The sequence below is a fragment of the Syngnathus leptorhynchus genome, chromosome 3 (assembly GCF_054491065.1).
Source record: "Syngnathus leptorhynchus isolate UIUO chromosome 3, UIUO_Slep, whole genome shotgun sequence".
NCBI classification, from domain to species: Eukaryota; Metazoa; Chordata; class Actinopteri; order Syngnathiformes; family Syngnathidae; genus Syngnathus; species Syngnathus leptorhynchus.
Window position 1 is genome coordinate 7,633,917 of NC_141197.1, and position 20,275 is coordinate 7,654,191.

At 39.2% G+C, this 20,275-nt stretch overlaps 1 protein-coding gene across 2 annotated transcripts in view; it reads left to right on the plus strand.

Moving 5' to 3' along the window:
• The window catches only part of trip4 (thyroid hormone receptor interactor 4), a 55,071-nt gene that overhangs the window by 14,384 nt on the left and 20,412 nt on the right, over positions 1-20,275 (plus strand). For both annotated transcript variants that reach the window (XM_085908206.1, XM_085908208.1), the window contains exon 12: positions 11,342-11,444. In XM_085908206.1, coding sequence (XP_085764332.1) covers positions 11,342-11,444 — 103 coding nt within the window. The remainder of the gene's footprint in view (positions 1-11,341; positions 11,445-20,275) is intronic.

A 20,275-nucleotide genomic window follows, 5' to 3' on the forward strand; every position in this document is an offset into this window, starting at 1 on the left:
CCATTACGTACCTTAAGGATCTGATTGTTCTGCCTGTTACTATACGATCAATTACCAAAATATTTTTTATAGAAAATAAATAAATATCCAAAAATGTACATTGGATAATTTCCTGCAGCATACCTGATAATCTTTCATGGCACACTGATTGGGAATCGCTGATCTAAAGAACAAATTCACAGTATCGACAGAAATGTTCAATCAAATGCTTTAATAAAAAATTATTTAAAACATTACACCCATTCGTAATCGATGACAGCTACTTGAAGATACAATGTCTAAACAGTAGGTGTACCAAGAGGGGGACCTCAGCAATACAAAGACGCAAACCAAGATACTTACAGGCAAAGCTTTTTAGAGTGTGGGGAAGAACTTGACTGGCTGACACAGAGCCCTGACTTCAATCCTATTAAGACCCCTTTGAGATGAAACACTCTATAGCAATTGTGAGCCAGTGCTACAAAGTCAAAGCTGTTTTAGCTGCAAAACAGGTGACCAACTCTAGGCATAGAACTAAGGCTGTGGTCATAGGCAAACTTTGAACTTGCCATTGGTAAGATTTCAAGAAATCAAGAATGGACTTTCTTTTAAATTCATCCCGGGGTGCCTTCAAAGTTACATTTCCAGAGAGTTTAAGTGAACTCTGATGGAAAGGCTTGGACTGAATTTCAAAGTAACTATCCCTCTTAAGAAGAAACTGTCACATTCATAAACTCTGCAGTCCATCTCAATTTTCCTGTAATGAAATCATTCCTGCTGTGAAAGGCTTTGTTACTTTTGGATACATGGGAGCTTTTTTTGCTGACGGCACCTGTGCTATGAATAGCTGGGCTTGTGACTCCAATCTCCAAAAAGTAAAGTCTTGGTGCAACTGAAGTGTATTAAGTACGTCTGTTCCCTGGATACTTCTCTATTGTGAAATGGATTGGAAGCTTAAACTGTAATTATCTCCTTGCTGTGTGCGTGTGTGTTTGTGTGTATGCATGCATGTGTTGTACAGGAAACCAATGTGCCTGCTGTGCAATTGGGTTTTTACATATAGTCTCGCAATACAATCTTTTCTTCATAATTTAGTCATCATTTCAACACAAACAGATGCTAGAATGACTGAAAGAGAGAACGCTCCCTGCTCGAACGTTCCCACAGTTACCTCTTTGAGAATCAAAAGCCTACACTGTTGTCAGGCAGTCTTGTTTGCTTCTTGCCAGAGGGCCACCGCAGGAGGTGAAGTCATAAACATGGCTGGGAAAATAGAACTGAGCTGTGCAAGGAAGTCTGTGTGAATCTCTTTGCGCAACCACATGGCTTTACTGCACCTGTCAGCACTAGTGCTCGCTGAAGGGCTAATCTGTGGCTGGCTTTTAACCAAAATTCTCCCAGAGCCGAATTGTTATGCAAACAAGAACACATACACTTGATTAGAATACCTCTCCCGGCAGATTGTGGGCTCAACATTCCACATTATAATTACACTGAGGCCATTTCTATAAATCCTCCACACTTGAGTTGATTGTATAGGATAGCACGTAGTAGTAATGTTTTTCATAGTAATGGTCAAGTGTTTTGTGTTGTGTTTTGATCTATTCTCATAAAGTGTATGTATGTGTCTAGATCGATGGATGGATGGATGGATGGATATGTTAAGTGTTGGTTCTGAAACATTTTACACAATGTAGCACCTTATAAAAGACTTAAAATACTTCTCATTGTAATGACCAACATAAGTACAGTAGTAGGCCAAAGTGGTCAAAACAAAGGAAGATATTCCATTCCCTAAAAGGTATATGCAGAGCTGCCAGATGTGACAAATCGTCTGTATATTGTTATGGAATTCAACAAATGTTAATCCGTTGCAACACTGATTATTCAGGTATTTTTAAACCATTATGGGTCTTATTGCTCAAATGGGGAGAAAACAAGCAAAAAGGGTAAACAACTGTGATGCGTTTGACAACACACTGATTGCGAAAGTGGCAGTGTTCCATGTTCATGTTGTTCACCTGCCACTTTGCCAGTGACGAATTAAAACAAAATTTCCGGCATCAAAATCCTGGCTTGTGTATGCTTATTCATAATCGGTCATCATTTAATAATGCAACTAAGGAGTTCTGTTATTCTCCTTTGTAAAATGCTTCAGTTCGGCGCTGCTTCTGACTGAGCAGACAGGTTCATGGGCTTTCCCAGCTGCCCCGGTGGATTCCCCATAACTGATGCTGTTTGTGCCAAATCAAAGCATATCGCTGCGGCGTACGTATCAAGTGTCACTCGTCAATGTATCATACAATTAACAATTAGCTCTCATCCATCCGTCCATTTTTAATACCGTTTAGGCTCACTGCTGGAGCCTATCCCAGCTGACATTGGGTGAAAGGCAGACTACACCCTGAACTGGTCGCCATCCAGTCGCAAGGCAACAATTAGCTCTCGCAGTTACTAATTGGCTTCTTTATCAATGAAAGAGCTGTTGAGCACCCTTTGTCTGTAAGGATGCTTGCTCAGCCCAGGTAGTCATTTGGTGGCCCAAGGCAAATAGTCAACACTCCCCACACTTTAAAATCTCAACTTGAACCTACATAAAAACACGATGACCTGTGATTGGCTGACGACCAGTTTGGCGCGTCCCCTGCCACTTGTCCTAAGTCAACTGGGATAGGATCCACCCGCGACATTAATGAAACTGAATACTATCAAAAATTAATGAATGAATACACCTACATTGAACCTACATAAAAACACAATGCCCTGTGATTGGCTGACGACCAGTTTGGCACGTACCCTGCCGCTTGTCCCAAGTCAACTGGGATAGAATCCAGCTCACCGGTGACCCTAAGTAAAATAAATAATATGGAAAATGAATGGGTAAATAAACGTTTAAAAGTAACGTGTTTTAAAAGATGAAATGTGTGTTCTTAAAAGATCAATACAACTGAACTTGGCCTAATAAATTTAAGTGCACCAAATTCAAAGAAAAAAAAGGTACAGTTTGCGTGTGTAATTCAGTGATTCGTTCACATATCCCCAGAGGGAGCCCACACTTGTACCGCACTTTAAACCACTGAGTGCTTCCAAATAGTATCTATGGCTTTAGTGGAGTAAAATGTCAATTAAGTTATATCATATAATTTTGAATGGACGTGAGTTAGTGTAGCATTTGAACAGATGGACATGTGCACAGTAATAAACACTTTGAATAAGGAAGGCTCCTTCTCTGGTAGGGTTATTAAAAATGCAAAATTTCTGCAGATGGTCTTTGAGACTCCCATATAATTAATGTTCCCTCTCTAAATTGACACCAGTTGATTCTGTCGCTGAAGGACTGTTTAATTTTTAATCATCACCGTGCATCGCATCCAACTTCGCTTGAGTTTCATCAACGATGCATGATTTTCAATTAACTGCCTGTTCAGATTGAAGCAGTCTTACGTTGGAGTAGCTCTAAAATCTTTGAGAGAATAGTGTATATTACGTCTATAAAAATATGACTAAGACACAAATACATTTAGCCCAAGTAAAAGAAGTCAAGTGTCACTTAGTTTCCATTACCAGCACTCTGTTTGGGTTTGCTCATTAACGTGTGCTGTCGTCTGGTCTTGTGCAGCAGTGGAAAAACAAACAATCCTGCTATAACGTGCAACGACACAAACAGCAGTTACAGTGACGTTTCCTGAGGGCAGCTGTGTTCTGTTAAAAGGGTTAATGAATGCAAAAAAATAAAAATAAAACAGGCTTGTGTTGCTTACTGAACATGATAGATTAAAGAACATTTGGTGCACAATTGCTTCTGCACACAGTTCCCAACAACACCCTTTCACCTCCCACATGTAGCTCGTGTCTCAGACTACCCATCTGTTTCTCCCTGCCCTGGGTGGAAAACAGCTTTGACAAGATTGGTTAAGTAGTGCTTCCAGGAAGACTCACTATATGTGGCTTAGTATCCATCAACATCTGCCTTTTTGTTTCAACCTCCCTTTCCTCTTATTTTCTGTCTTTCTCACCATATCACATTCTGTATGTTTACTCTCTAGTTCCCTGTTTCTTTATTCTCCCCACTCCCACCCTCCTTCCTGCTTCAATCCGCCCTACTCATTTTTAAAAGCCACATGCTCCCAGCCCGTCTGGCTCAGTTGCTCCCTGCCAATGAAGGCCTTTTTATTGGGCTGAGATTGTGTGCAGCCAAGCAGTGCCTGGCTAGGGCCAGGCACACACACATGCACACACACACACACACACACACACACACACACACACACACACACACGTCCACACACACGTCCACACACATTCGCATGCACACACACACACATACACTCGCACGCACACAAACATACCACTGCCACTTCCTCCCTTCCCCCCTGAAGCATAGCCCTCTCCACATGCCTGTTCTGGTCTGGCCCTGTCGCCCAGAAGGAGATTACTTGTTTCTGTTGCCCTTAATTGCTGACAGCAGCTGAGTGGAGTCAGAGAGAGAGACATTGTAGGAAGCTACGAGAGGGTGCACTGTTAGCTTGTTGAGCTGTTACTTGACATGCATGGACTCAAAGTTTGTCTTCCTAGCACTGGAGAAATTGCTTTGGATATTATGCTTTTGTAAGAGAAACGGTTGAATAGTGCACACAATAAGCTTAATAAAGGTTTTAAACCATGCACAGGATTGGATTAGGGTACATTTGCTTGACAACCAATTAGTGGAGAGAGAAAAAACACTTTTTGTTCATTTTTGAAGAAAAAAAAAACAAGACATGTAAAAACTAAAAATGTTTGAGGTTAAAAAATGTATTACAAACATGAAAAAACTGAAAAGGCTTTACATCATTTACGGACTAACCACACGCACGCCTCAAGTTATTGTTTTTCTGAACACACTTTGTTGGTGTGTGTTGTATAAAGAATATGTAGTTTGTTAATGTAATCGTGTTTTGTACTGGACGAGCTCAAAGATAAAACCTTGCATTTGTTGCCAGGGGTGCACTTAAAAATGTTGGTGTGATGCTCAAATAAACACCAGAAGTTGTTTGGTCCTCATTTTTTTACCAACCCACCACCTCATGGGTGAACATGAAGACTTAAGGCACATCTGGGCACTATTAGGTGTAGATAAGTCATTTTAATGCATATCACATTGTTTTTTCAATTTTTAGTTCACATACCAGGGATGCAAAAGGGCAGCTTGCTACTACAGTAAATGTAGCATTTACACACATTTTTTTGAGGGGTGGGTATTTTTTTCATCCATATTAAATCACTTTTTAGCCTTAGCAATGGGGTTAGCCACCAAGTGTGACACTCTCAAGGCACTTGTTGATGAATCAATTTTGAAGGAGAGCCACTCACCATGCTTATGAATCCCTTTTCGATGTAAATCCATATTTCAAGTGTGCCTTCTGCTATTATCCTTAAAATGCACCTTTCTTTTTCTTATTTTGCATAGGCTCTTGTGTTGAATCATTACTAGGTTTTTCCCCAGTGCAAAAAAATATGTTAATTTATTTTACTATTTTGCTAGTTTGTGGATTGCATCACGCAACCCGGACAACTTGGTATGCATCAAGAGTCAGTCAGAAATGGATGTAAAGGAAATAATCCGGTTACCGTATTTTTCGGACTAAAAGTCGCTTCAAAATATAAGTCGCACCAGCCATAAAATGCACAATAAAGTGAAAAAAAGCATATATAAGTCACACCAGAGTATAAGTCGCCCTTTTGGGGCTAATTTATTTGTCAAAATCCAACACCAAGAACAGACATGAACCAGCAACAACAGGCTAAACGACAGGGTATGCGAACGTGACATATACACAAATGAGGAGCTGAGGACGGGCCTGAGTAACATTCAGAGGTATTCAAATAAGTATTACATAAATAATACGTTTATCAAACCATCTTTGTCACTCCAATTCATTAAATCCATCAATCGTCCTTTATGTAAACAATGCCATGTGTGCGCTGCTGACGTCGGTCTTGTCGTGAATTGCAGTTCTAATTATTCCACATATAATGATATATAAAGTATATATCTAATAACTATCATATAACAACAATATTATCAAACCATCTGTGTCACTCCAAATCATTAAATCCATTGATCAAATTCCTCGTCCTTTATGTCAACAATGCTGCGCGTGCGCCGCACAGATCTAGTATATAACTATATTGTAGCGTTAACAAAGTGCCAGGAAAGACATGGGTTTGGTAAACGGTTCGTTGTTTAACAAAACAAGAGTTCAACGAGCCAACAACTACTGAACTGTAATGATAAAAACATATACAAGCTGCTACACAAAATAAAATATATCAAATAACTACCATAAATAACACGTTTTTCAAACCTTGTGTCACTCCAAATCATTAAATCCTTCAAACGTGGGGCCCTTCGTCATCTTCATCATCCCGTGATTGAATCCTTTGTCCTTTATGTAAACAACCGCCCCGCCGCTAACGTCACTTGCAGTTCAAAGGACAGTAATCCCTTGCTACATCGCGGTTTGTTTATCGCGGTTTCACTACATCGCGGATTTTTGAATTTTGAACATTTGTGAAAGAATTTACATATAAGTCGCTCCTGAGTATGTCAACAACAATGAAAAAACAATATGGTACTTTTTTAAATCAAATACGTTTCAGCCTCAGGCATAAATAATTTTGTTTTTTGTGCGGTCTGCCACAGCCCAGTACAGGCCGGTGGCTGGGAGTCACTGCTGTATAATCATTTCAAAAAAGCAATGATTCATTTCAGCCTTTACTAGTGAACAATTTTATGGGGTTGCTGCCCTGTCATTTATGAAATTCAAAGTGAAATAATTTGTGAAGATTTTATTGACTTGACAGGCTCTTGATTTTGTGAGGGTTTATTACTTTTGACTTTTATTTCTATTTAGGATCATTTTTGCAAATGTTTTTTATAATCTTTTATTAAATTGTGGCATGATTGTTGCAATCTGCATAACTGTCATCCATGACTCCGTAACTTTATTTTACAAAGGCTCATCTTTAACCAGTGGTAAAACTCAAGGCCTGCATTTTTAATTGTACAGCCTTAGCTTTACTATTTAAAATACCCTCATATAGACATTAGTTATTTGAGGAATTACCACTTGGACCTCTGAATTAATTTGATCTGGCAGTTATCCTCACCAGCAGCCTTTTCATGTGCATCTAGTTAATATCCTATTTGTGTGTGTGCATGCGTGTTTGTGTGTGTGCGCGCGCTCACACGTGTGTGTGTTTCCAGCAACATCAATTGAATTTGTAAGTAAGTCTTCTTTCACTCTGTTAGATCCTTCCTGATGAATATGGAGTGCCTTTGTGAAGCTTCTTGTCACTCAACCACAATGTTAAGTGCCCTTTTGATTAACATGGGATTGAAACTACTAGACGGGGGAGGTAGTGAGGCAAAGTAGCACATTCAACGACTTTAAATGCTAATAAACTAATGGAGGATAAAAAAAAAAGTAGTCAACTGGAGGGGAGGGGGGTTCACAGAAACACACTTTTCTACTGCAAAGGCTTGTTTCATCTGAATTCAAGACCATGCTCCATTTTGTTTTCCTTTGTTTCCTTAGTACCATAGCGCATTGATATATGATGATCTGTGATCGCCCTGGCCAACTTTACATCATCCGGTCTTCTTGCAATTCCTTTTAAATGTACTTTGCGCGTCAATCTCCTGCATGGACCCAGCGAGTCAGTTTCTGTTTCTGCAGTTGGTCTCTCCTACGCTGAATTTAAAAGGAATGTGAGGAGCAGCTCCTGTTGGCCGTGAAGGAATTCGGTTGTGTTCACACCCACAATCATGTAAACACCTAACTGCAGTATCTGATTGCAGGCATCTGCGAAAACAAAAGAACGAAAACTCCACACGTGCACACAGTTCAATAGCCTTGCGCTATCCTTGAGGTTTCACTTCAACACAAAATAGTTGTTGAATGCTGTTGCAAGCCTGCAGTTGCGTTAGCCAGATTGTTCTTGAGTGCTGTAGTTTCCGATGATTGGCAAGCTCATCAGTGTGATTTTTGTTTATATGAGTGACTCGACGGGCAGGATGAAAGGAAGTAGAGAGAAAAAGACAGCAAACGTGAAATGTACTTTGACAAGATGTAGGTAGATGGTTACGAGGAACAGCACATTAAAGTTTTGGCATGATTACAGAAGACAGTAATCATTTGTTTTGAAATAAAAACATTTTTGATAGCTCACTGCTCGCTCTGGTTCCTTCGTCCAAGCTAAAGCAGCTCTTAGAAGACGAGCCAAGCAGGTGCTGCAGTGGCTACTGTGGGAACACCGTGATCACTGAGGCCAGCTTGTAGACAGAGAGAAAAAAAAATGTTTCAACGCTATAAACTTTGGTTTTATTTGTTGTGGGAGAGAGTAAGAGCTCAATCTGCTCTGTGTGGTTTGTAGCCAAGTGCTGCACAAGGAATAAGTAGAAATCTTGGTTCTCAAATACCCTATTTTAACAAAACTCAGGAACAAACCATCTGACTGTCGGACTTCGCTGTGATATGTTCCGAACAATACACTATCCAGCTGTCTTAGGGCAGTAGGTGGGGTATACCTTGAAGTGGTTGTCAGCCAATCACAAAACTAATTCAGTTAATTTAATTCCGTTTTTCATTTTATCGAGTCACGTTTGTTTATCCATCCATCCATTGTCTGAATCCCTTTATTCTCACCGGGATCGTAGGCGTGCTAGCGCTTATCCCAGCTGTCTTCGGGCAGTAGGTGTTGGACACCTTAAACTTATCGCCAGTCAATGGCAGGGCACACATACACAACAACCATTTTATCACACACAATCACATCTCAGGAATATGTGGCTTACCATGTATGTTTTGGTAATATGGGAAGAAACCGGAGTTGCCGGAGGAAAAACACGCAGGCGCGGGGAGAACATGCAAAGTCCACACCGAAAGCCTGCAGCCGAAATTGAACCCTGCACCTTTGAACTATGAGGCTGATGTGCTAACCAGTGTCCCACTGTGCCACCCTGATGAAGGTTTCGTGATTCAAATTCAGATATAAATGATTCAAATTCAGTTTATGGTGGTGCATAGTTCAGCCCATATATAATTTTTGTAATTTCTGGACTATAAGCCACACCTGATTATAAGCCGCACGAGCAAAGATTAGGGGAACATTTTGTTTTTTTCATAAATAAGCCGCATGGTTCTAAAAGCCGCATGTACACTCAAGTTATTTACAAAAAAAGACGGTACACAGAAAGCCTTTTTAAAGTTTTAATAACATACCTTCACATTTCTTCCCAAACACTGCCTGTGATGCGGCAGTAATACCGCAGCAACACGGAAGTAACACAGCACTAACAGGGCTGGATAAAAAAAACATACGAGTTAAAGTCACTGAGACACGACGATAACAAAGCAGCAACACGGAAGCACAGCACCAACAGGGGTGGTTAAAAATAATATACCAGTAAAAGTCACTGAGAGCTGTCTTCATCTTCTTCCTGTGCACTGAAACCATCGAAGTCTTCCTCTTCAGTGTGCGATTGGTATAGCGTCAGATATACTTCGCCTCACACTTTCTCAGTCTCTCTTTCGTTGTCGCTTTTATGCAGTTCTTCTAGCATTTTCAATGATGAGGGTCTTTTCATGCTAATTTTATTCACGCACAAAGCACCTAGTTACATTAAACTAGCGAGCTACACGTATAGCTCCATTAGTAGACGTGACCAGGAAATAATAAAGAAAAGGGTGACGTAACACGATGTCATCAACAATAGCCCAGTGCCCCCTAGTGACCGGAAGAAACCTCTACAGTACATCATGAGCAGCCCTCGTTCCTACATTAAGAGCCAAGCTGACTGTCTTTAACTCAAAAGCGGCATCATATGTATTTTGTACCCGAAAATGAAGGTTTGTGTATAAAAGCTTCCTTTCTTCAGTAATGTCCGTCTTGGTCTCGTTCTGTCTCTTCTTTGTGTCAGTTATATGGCACTATTTGCCTGGTGGATGGACATGCGATCAACACACCACTCTTGTCCCCAGTGACCGTGTCACATATCCCTCCGCCCAGCAAAGTGGTGCCGCACAACAGCGGTCTACAGCTTTTTTACGAGTGTATAAGTGATCAAGTCATCACAAAAATCACGAAAAATCCATAGATACGCCGCACCGGACGACAAGCCGCAGGGTTCAAAACTTGAACAAAAGGTAGCGGCTTATAGTCCGGAAATTACGGTATGTGTGTTATAATATTTTATGGCTCAGTGTTCTTAAGTTAAATGGTCCCTGGGTCAAAGAACAACTCCTGTGGCATTTATAGTAGAACTACAAAAAAACAGCTATACTTATTAAGATATCTGTTTTTCTGTAACTTTGAAGAATTTGTTGCCATTAACAAAAAATAAAATACAACCAACCTATCGCATTTTAGTCTCACAACCTTCACCTTTTAAAACTACTTTATACTCAGATCAATTTACTCAAGGACTGTTAGAAATGTTCCAACCCGAAGACAGTGTACTTGACCACAAGACCCTAATTTAATTGGAATGCACTATAGGATGAAGGAGACAAAGGACTCGACTTGAGTCACCATCTATCTTTGACTACCCTTGAGTGTTTACATATTTTATCACTTGTGTAATACACTCTGGTCGACGGTCACGGACTGTAATCAGAAATGAATATCTCTATCATCTCTTCTCAGTTTGTCACAGACCATATGGCTAGGTTACTGACTCTGCTGATCTTCCCCTAAAAGCCCCAAATTTGTCACAACCTTCAGTGCTCCTTTGAGGGAGATAGAGAATCTGTGATTAAGTGAAAGGGGAGGTGTGGGGGAGTGGAAGCATGCTGTCAGGAAGAGAGCCGCTTCCTGGCTGCCTAGATGCAATCATGGGCACTATCTGATAGCACCGGGGGAAATTGGATGAGCTGAGAGACATTGGCTGCCAGTGATGGAAAAGATGACTCCTTTGTCACCGTGTCAGTCAATTCCCTACTCTCACCTGAAAGACCAATCAATAACAAATGGAAAAATAGTGTCCCTTTGTGTCTTGGTCCAAGTAAAACATCTCATTATTACAAATGTCTTTTATCACACAGTCTTTGTGATAAGTTAATAATTGATTTCACCCTGAATCTGAAAAACACTCAGGATTTGTGGTTGATGTTGGTTTGACTATACTTGATATTATTCTCACGTTTGCCTACGTTATAGTCTAGAAGACCCTGGTTGTTTTATATCGGCTGTCACGATGTGCTTGAACACCGAATGATCCATTACAAATATGTTAGGGATCATAGTTTTACATTCGGTGAAAATTATGGTCATGCTCAGTCAACATTCAAATGCTAATTCTCTCCATTTCTATCCACAGTTTCCCGGTACATGCGACGAGTCTGCTTCCCCATTCGTCTTCATCTGCACTCACCCCCAAGAGCTGCTGGTGAAATTCCCAATGAAAGGGAAGCACAAGATCTGTAAGTCCAATCTCTTTTTATGACAGGAGAAAATAAGTGCATGCCCAGACAGTTTTTAGTAATGATTCAGTGCTGAATTTTGCATGCTCACTGGCATACACACATTAAATGAAGATGTAAATGATTAATGCTGGTAACTATACTACAAGTGAAACAAAGGCATACACACAAGTTAACTTACACTACACATTCTCTCCAAGAGATTTTGTTTCTTGTTTCCCGGGGGACAAGCCTGTAAGTATGTAGGTATGTAAAATGTTGCTGCTGTGTTGTGTGATTTATAATAAGTGCCACACACATCATCTGCGATTTCAACTGCATCTACAAAATGATGGTACCTGTTAGCTCTTTTGGTAGTATGTCAAAATCCTCTCAAGACTTGAGAGTGATTGTTTATACAGGTGTGCTTCTTTCATATCTTTACATCTGCATTAGATTAGTGGTTTGGTTTCATGTAGAGGATGTCAAAATTTGGCACAAGGATTACCTTGTTGTTACAGTTCAATTTTGGACTATTTTTAAGTAGACATGAAATCTGTGGTAATAAAGATGCACGCCATGAGAGCTCCCATCTTTCCTAAAAAAAAGAGATGCAGAGATGTAATATTAGCTTTTTCCAAAAGGTTTCCCGTATCACAACATAACCACAAGCGGTTTTGAGCAAGACAGTCCCTTAATGTACACCTCTGTTTTATGAACGGTACTGTTCAGATTCTATCACTTCGCTGCACCTGCACTTGTGTGAATACGGGTTGTATAATCTGACAAATCCATCTTGCCAAACCTCATTCACTTCATTCAGACTCATTATTTGTGGCTGTTTTAAGAAGGTTGTGTGGTTTACAGTATGTTGCAAACATAAATAATGGAGCAGAATAGCATGGGCATACTATGGCAATTGATATATTGTCTCAGTGTCTCTTTGAATGACTGCAGTCTCTTGTAATATCAACTGGGATTTAATGTACAGGTTATGAATATGGATGTTCTTTGATAATACCTACATTTCATTGATGATATTCTTTTGTCAACCTTGTCATCTCAATCTTGCTAAACAGAATAGAGACTATATTTTCTTTACTTTTGGAGAACTGTCATTTTTAACAAGCATTATCATGACAAGATGTCAGCCTTTTTGTTTGAAATAGGAAGGAAATGTAGCCTTTATTTCAGAATCATAAAATTTGCTTCCTCTTTTTTTCATCTGCATTTAAAAATTGCCTATCATAAAATTATGCAAGGTTATGCTGGATGCCGGCTGAGGTTGATCAGTCATTACCCTGTGGAGGAGTCTGTGACATTTAAAATGGCAAAATGCCAAGACTGACTCCCAGTAATAAGGGAAGTGCATAATGGTTTATGTTCACATCCTCTGAACATTTGTATCTGTGTGCACGCTTGTTTTTAACCTGAAGGTCATTGTGAGTGTTAAAAGCTATTTGGCTGTCTGTCATGTGCCCAGATTTCCTTCAGCTTTCCTCTATGTCTGTCACTTTCCGGATGGTTGAATTGATCCGAAACCTTCTTCAAATACTGTTCAAAATAAAATAAATAACTAATCTTATCGTCAATTTACATGCAGTACGATCACTGTTTTGTGAAAACCTAAAACACAAGCTACGTTTACGCGGACAACATTTTTTCGGAGTTTATATTCAAATTATGATGACACTAAAGCTTTTGACCCAATTACAATATGCGTGTTCAAGAGTCTTTCGGGTGGAACAAATCATTCTGACATGCGCAGATTGACAAAATGTACCAGAAATAGTAGTAGAAGAAGCCATAGCAACCTCCATGTCAACAAAACAACGCTCTGTCCTTTTCTACTTTAAACATTAGCGTTATTTTGCGTAGTTTCCTTGCTGTTAAGCCTGGGTAACATTGCCTCATGGAGCTGCAATGTATCCTCCAGGAGGACCACTCTTAACGCCCGCCATGTCTCGCTCTGCTTCGACTAGTTTAAAATATAAAATAACGTGCCATATACTGACGGCTATAATCTATAAGAACTCATTTACGGGAATATAATTGAAATTACGCAAGTTTACAGATGAGACGAATGATGAATTCATTCTTTGTCAACTGGACTGCCTAATTGGAGTTACGATAATGTGCCATAGATGTTTTGATGTGTTCCCATGCCCTTGCTTATTGTATTCATTTCACACGCTCAGTTTGTGTCCTGACAGATGCATGCTGTGTGCGTCTCTCAGGTTGCATCACATAAAATAACATCATATGCTCCTGATGAAAATATCCCCCTTTGAATGTTGCGCCTCTGCCATGAATGTGTGATTCCCTCTTTGTGTTAGATGTGAAGTCACTGTGGCATTGCAAATGAAAAAGAAACCAATTACCCAACAAACATCTTCCTTCTTTTTTCAATGTGGTTATTATTCTCCCTTTTCTGCTGTCCACCGCTGGGAGACAGAAAGAGGTTTTGAGACCTAAAAAGCTCCTTGGGTATTAATTCATATTTCTATTTAATATTCATGCTATTTCAGGTCAGTGTGGATTTTAAGGAGAGAATCTGTAGCTTCTGAGGCAGTAGGGGCCAAAACTCATGTTTCAGCTCCAATGAGTCCAGCAAATGAAGGGAAGTGGGAGGGAAAGAGACGGAATGTGAGAGCAGGGTTTCATGTGTTCTCTAGTAAATGAGAGGCAGGCCTTGAAGGTGACAGGCTGTGTTTATTATGGTTCTGTCAGCCGGTTAATGGGGAGAAGAGGAGAGGAAAGGAGAGAGCTGAGCTGTTGAGCTGAAAGCCAAGCACACAGGCTTGGGAGCCCCAAGCAATAAATTTTCCTCCACTAGATCAGCCTGCTCTCTTAGATTGATAACACTCCTGTTCCACTGAATACCCTTTCACTGATAACTGTGTGTAAAAGATTATTTTCCTTTCTCCCTCCTAATATTTTCTTAATCAAACGACATATACATGGGTTTTATACACATACGTTCATGCTTTTTTTGCAGATGAGACGATTTTAAGATTGTGTGGTGTATTTTTGTGGCTTTTTTGAAAGTCCTTTGTTAATTCAAACCACTTGCCCTATCATCCTTAACCCAACCCATTTAGATAAGGCACAAAACACAGACTTCTTCTTAAGGCCTATTGAGTGAACAACTCTCAGATTGTGCTATTGATGTTTTGGTCCCTCAGCTCCAAAATTAATTCTGCTTCTGGATGATTCATTACCTCTTTTCATCTGTTAACATCCTATGTACCGTATTTTCCGGACTATAAGGCGCACCTGATTATAAGGCACATCTTCAATGAATGGCCCATTTTAAAACTCTGTCCATATATATAACATTGTAATAGTAATAAAGCAGTCATAAAGATGAAACAGCTCGACTTCTTATCAAACCTCTTTAAATTGGTCACAGAAATTCATTGAATCACTAGCGTCCTTATATCATCCATTTAAAATACTACATGAAAATGAATTTATGCTAAAAAAAAATTGGGGTCCATGTCCAGACCGGGTTAAAAAGTCGCGTAGGATCGAAGCCAGTAAAATTGAGATTTAGAAGTATGCAGTGTTTCCAGTTGTTTGTTTATTCAGTAGAGGAGTCATTCGGATACTCTATTCTAAAATGATTTTATCGTGACGGCCCTAGCTGGCACACACGATATAATCTTGCTTTATAAATTGCTGTGTTTGGTTCTCTTTTTAAAGTTCATTCTTTGTAGAGAGCCATTGTTGATATCATGCCTATGTTAGCACTTGAACACATTTTTTGCTGTAAAAAAAAGCCTTAGTTCATTTTGTGTTCTAAGATACTCATTTGTGATCCATTTTTTTAAGAGCTGCAACATTTCATTTATTTCATTTTAATAATCAATTAATTTATCAATTAATCATGTTTTAATGTCCATCCCTTAAAAAAAAAAAACAGCACATTGTTTCAAAATGGCAGAGCTGAAAATTCACAAATGTAGTTTCGGATTTATTTGCAAGTTTGCTTCGCAAAATCTGTCATATTGATCATTGTTTTCCAAAGTAAAAGCAGATGTTTTGCAAATATTACAAATGCAATATTTTATTAGTTTCAAAAAGCAATCATCATCAGTCTGCTTTCATGAAAGACGACGGAAATCTAACAATGTTTACTGTTGAGATGCTGAAATTCTGAGGATTTTAAGTTTAATAAGGTGTCTAAATAATTAATCAATTACCAAAAATATTCATCAGTTAATTGATTAGTTGTCATTTAATCATTGCACCTCTTTGTTTGTATGGTGATCTCATCAGAGACACTAATACTTTACTCAGTATTTACTAATATTACTATTTACTAATACTTTACTACTTACTTTACAACAACGCAATGGTCCAGTCACAGTTGGAAAGTGAAAACATTTACACTTCTACCTAGAGGCCTTTGCTATTTCTTTCCAAACCCATCTTAACATTAACGACACAATGTAGCTCAAATGCACTTGGGAGAGAGATCAAAAGTGGTAACTATCCCTGAGATGTGGCTTCCATCAGCTGTCAGCGATTTTGCTCTTCCCATTTTAAAAAAGAGAATTTGATTGTTTGTGAATTTCTCACTTCCACTGAAAAGAAGCAGACAGATGTAATAGCCATTAGCCTCAGGGAGCAACAGCGCAGATGTGTCAACAAGGCTTGACTTTTACAGTCCAAGTGAATCCTGAGCAAACAGTAGCTGTAAAGATCCCTGTGTGGATGAGCAGTGATCCAGGGATATGGTCGCATGGGGTTGCCCTGGGACTCCAAACAGACCGTGACTCTTCTCATTACATCAGTAGTGGGTCAGACCACCCCAATATGGAAAATAAATAATGCAAGAGAAAACCTGAAAGCTGCCACCTTACTGACAACAACTACCCAGCCTTAACCGTCACATATAAAGTGGTTCAGCCCTTTATGATTGCCGACAATGAGGTGTATTTTGGTCTTATATACATATATTCAATTCATTAGATGTGAAGAATTTCTGTTTAATCATACAATTTAGTCAGAATTGGGTGCAATTCTTTGTTGCAACCAACAGAGGCAGTGTTCACTTACTCCCAGCTCTTTTTCTGACGAAATAAAAGCATGACTCCTATGGGATGATCTCCACTGTGGCAAACTCCTTTCCAAGCAGTATTATTCTGCTCAGTGCACACTGGTGGGCACAGGAGTACACAAAGTCTGAAAATAGATTCTGCTATCCCGTTAAAGAATATTTACATTTTGAAGACCAATCAAATGAATAGTTCATTTTGCCTGAACCTGATCAAGAACACGAGCTCTAATTTTAACTAGACCTACATAGAGACTTCATTCTGTTTCTTTTGTGTAAACCTTGAAATTACCTAAAGCGATTCCTTATGTCTTTACCATCTTTTCAATCCCTAAATTCAATGCAGAAAATTCAACTCCCATGTTTTAATTTGATCAGTTTTTTCGATCGGTCGCAGTAAAAGGTAAATGTGTTGAAATGCTAAGCAAGCTATCATAAAAGTATCATATATTTTGGATTCCTAAATGGACATTTTTTTTCTTGTCAACCCTCACACTCTCTCTCACAGTATGTTTAGCTTGATCTTTTCAAATTTATTTCCTGCTCCATAACCAAAGGCAAGAGCCCTTGACTTACTGCCCCCAACAGCCACAGCCAAGGCAGCCATTTAAGTTGTGATTAAAAATTAATGGTTGAGTGAGAGACAGCAGAGAGAGAACAAGGGAGGGCAGGCTAGGAAACAGGCAAGCTCAAGCAGCAGCTGCTCCCTGATAGAAGATTGGAAAGTCTCTCCACAATACTGCTGTGTTTAACTGCTCTGCTCACACCCCACCATGAATATTGCATTGTGGCACTATGGGGCTCTTTGTGTGACCTCCTACTGAGTGTTGAGTGGGGCTGTAGCCACAAAACTCAAGAATCCACATCAAGCCTGCCATACAAACTAGTTCTGCTTTGTCTCCAAATAATCATTCAGAGGTGCATTTTTTTTCTCACACTACCAGCATGGGCCCAAAATATTCACAAGTATCATCCTTGTTTTTTTGTCCTGCTCATAATGTGTTCAGTATTGTACTGTCCCTTGAATAGTAATATGCTTTAAAACAGCCAATAGATGTCACGATCATACTCATTGGCCACAATATAATCCAAATATTATCAATATTTTTGATTTTCATGGTACTTACTAACCAAATATGTATATTAAACGTCTATACACACACACACACACACACACACACACACACACACACACACACACACACACACATCTGAACATACAAACACTGAAACATATGTACGGTATGTATAGTACATACATACATACATGCATACATACATACCACATACATACTATGCAATTAATCAAAATTCAATTATGATTTTGATTATTACACTCGAGAATTACAAAATTGGCATAATCGAACAATACGTAACATTGATTGTGTTGTTTTGGGGCATGCAAATCAATTATACATGTTCAATAAGATATTTGCATTGGTCTAGTTTGTTTGGCAATTGACAGATTTGCACTCCATTTATGAAACAATATACATACTAATTTTGTTTATTGTCCGAACGAATCTGAAGGCAATTCTGAACACATTCACTTGGCAGGTCATAGCTCAAGCCATTCTGAAAATGACTGGCTGTTGAAGTATAACGTGTACACCCTCCCTGGAACACCTAAATCAGTGAAATCCAGTAAAGTCCACTGAATTTGTGCGTCTGATAACTTTTGACATGAACAACAATGCACACAGCATTCATTGTCATGGGCAACAATGGAGTTTGTTTGTAGATAATGTTGTAATCTAAGAATATCAAGTGTGAAACATTATCTGCTATTCAATATGCTTTTAGCCACCTCCCCTTTGCGACACACTGTTCTTTCACTTCTTACATAATCTGTTAATTCTGTCCTATTTCTTCTGCTGCCTTCACTGTTTTTGCTCGAGGTGCTATTTGTAATGCTAATGAGGCAAGGCAGCAAGTAATGGGTGGTCGGGAAAATAAGCTGCCTAGAAAGATGGTGATATGGTAAAATGGCTTGCTGTGCCACTTCATTATATCATTGTTGTTTGGACTCGAGTTGTATCAGTACCAATCTGGAAACGTATTATAATATTAGTCTTGGCTGACCAACAAAATCATTCACGCAATTGTATTTACTATGCCCTCTTCAGTGATCAGCATTCTTATTAAGGGGGTAAACATGACTGCATATGTGTGTTTGTAAAATATGACTAAAACATGCCGTCATCAAGTTCGGACTGTACCTTGAAACAGTTTACTAATGCTCGCTAATAGAGATTGTCTCATGCCAAACCAAACACAAATGGAAAAGTTAAACGCTATAGTAGTATATGGCAACATGCCTTAAAATAGTAAAGTTTCCTGTTGCTTTCTTTCGTCTTTTGTTTAAGAAATTGTTGACATGATAGTGCAGTGTCTATATGCAGTACATACTATAACAACTTAGTCAATACACCTTGTTTAACTGCCAAATCTTTGTTGTTAAAAAAAAGAGATATTCACCCATAAATCTTTTCGAATCCTTTTCCACATTCAATTCATTCTCTGCCAGCCCTTTTCAGCTTATTTTGACAGATCTCTCAAGACCCACTCAGTATTGATGTGTGTAGACTTTTTATATCTACACTACAGCCCATCAACAGGCTTTCATGTTTTTGATTTTCTATGCCCACAGCTTTTATTTCACTCAGCTAGCTTAGAAGAAGCCATTGTTATTGCACCTATTTCTTGCCTATTTGGCTTGTTATTCAGACAGGCCATGGAATCATGTTGGTGGAATGGCCCATATATTTGTTTACATAAACTGAGGGATTGCTTTGTTTAGTGCATTTGATTTAGCTAATGGTAAACAATCATCGTTATTTGTTGGCGTCTGCAAGCTAAAATGTCAAGTACATGGATTTACGTAGTGGGTGGGTACCTACTTTACTTGACTTATCATCTACAAACACCACCCGTTAACGAACGGAGAACAAGTTTGCTGTCACCAAATAATTTACACTCATTCAACTTCTGTTTGAAGTTGAGTCATTTGGACGTGTGACAATTCCGAACCTGTCTGTTACTCTCTCAACTCTGACTGTGCTGTTCAACGAGGCGGCTTCATATCAGGCAAGGCAGACTTGTTTTAGAAATAATTTTTGGCTTACCCTCAGTATTTCCACTTTGTTACCGAAGTGCATTTTGTAGTTTACGGAATAGTATAACTTATTTCAAGTAAGTAAACTGTAAACACAAACAATGACTTGTGTAAGTGTTGGATTAAGCATGGGCCATTTACCCATGGCTGCACTCCCTGTGGACCAATCACCCAACGCTTCATCCAACTGTTACGCTTGTAAAGTCGATGAACCAGAGCACGAGTCGAGCTTTTTTATTCATTCACCAAACCGCAAGGTTGCCAACCCTTTGCCAGACACTCTGCACCAAATTTCCTTTGTGAACATTAAACTTGTTGGCGAACGTTCGCCGGGTGTCTTTGCGACTGCTTGTGACTTTTAATGAACCCCTATGAAAAATCAACATTCACTACCTTTGCAAACCCTCGCAAACGAGTGGCACAAAAGGTGTGTTTGAATTAATGTGAGTTAACTAGAGCCCACTTTACAAATGTGTAAATGAGCTAACCTAATCTAAAAATGTAAAATGTATCAACTGGTGTTGATTGGTTTTGGGTGATTAAACACGGTCGAATAAAACATTATTTCAAATACGTACCTACTTGCAGGGCTGGTAAACACAGCATATTTTCAAATATTTGATATTTAGAAAAGATATTAGACAAGGAGAAAAATATAGACACACAAAGAGGTTC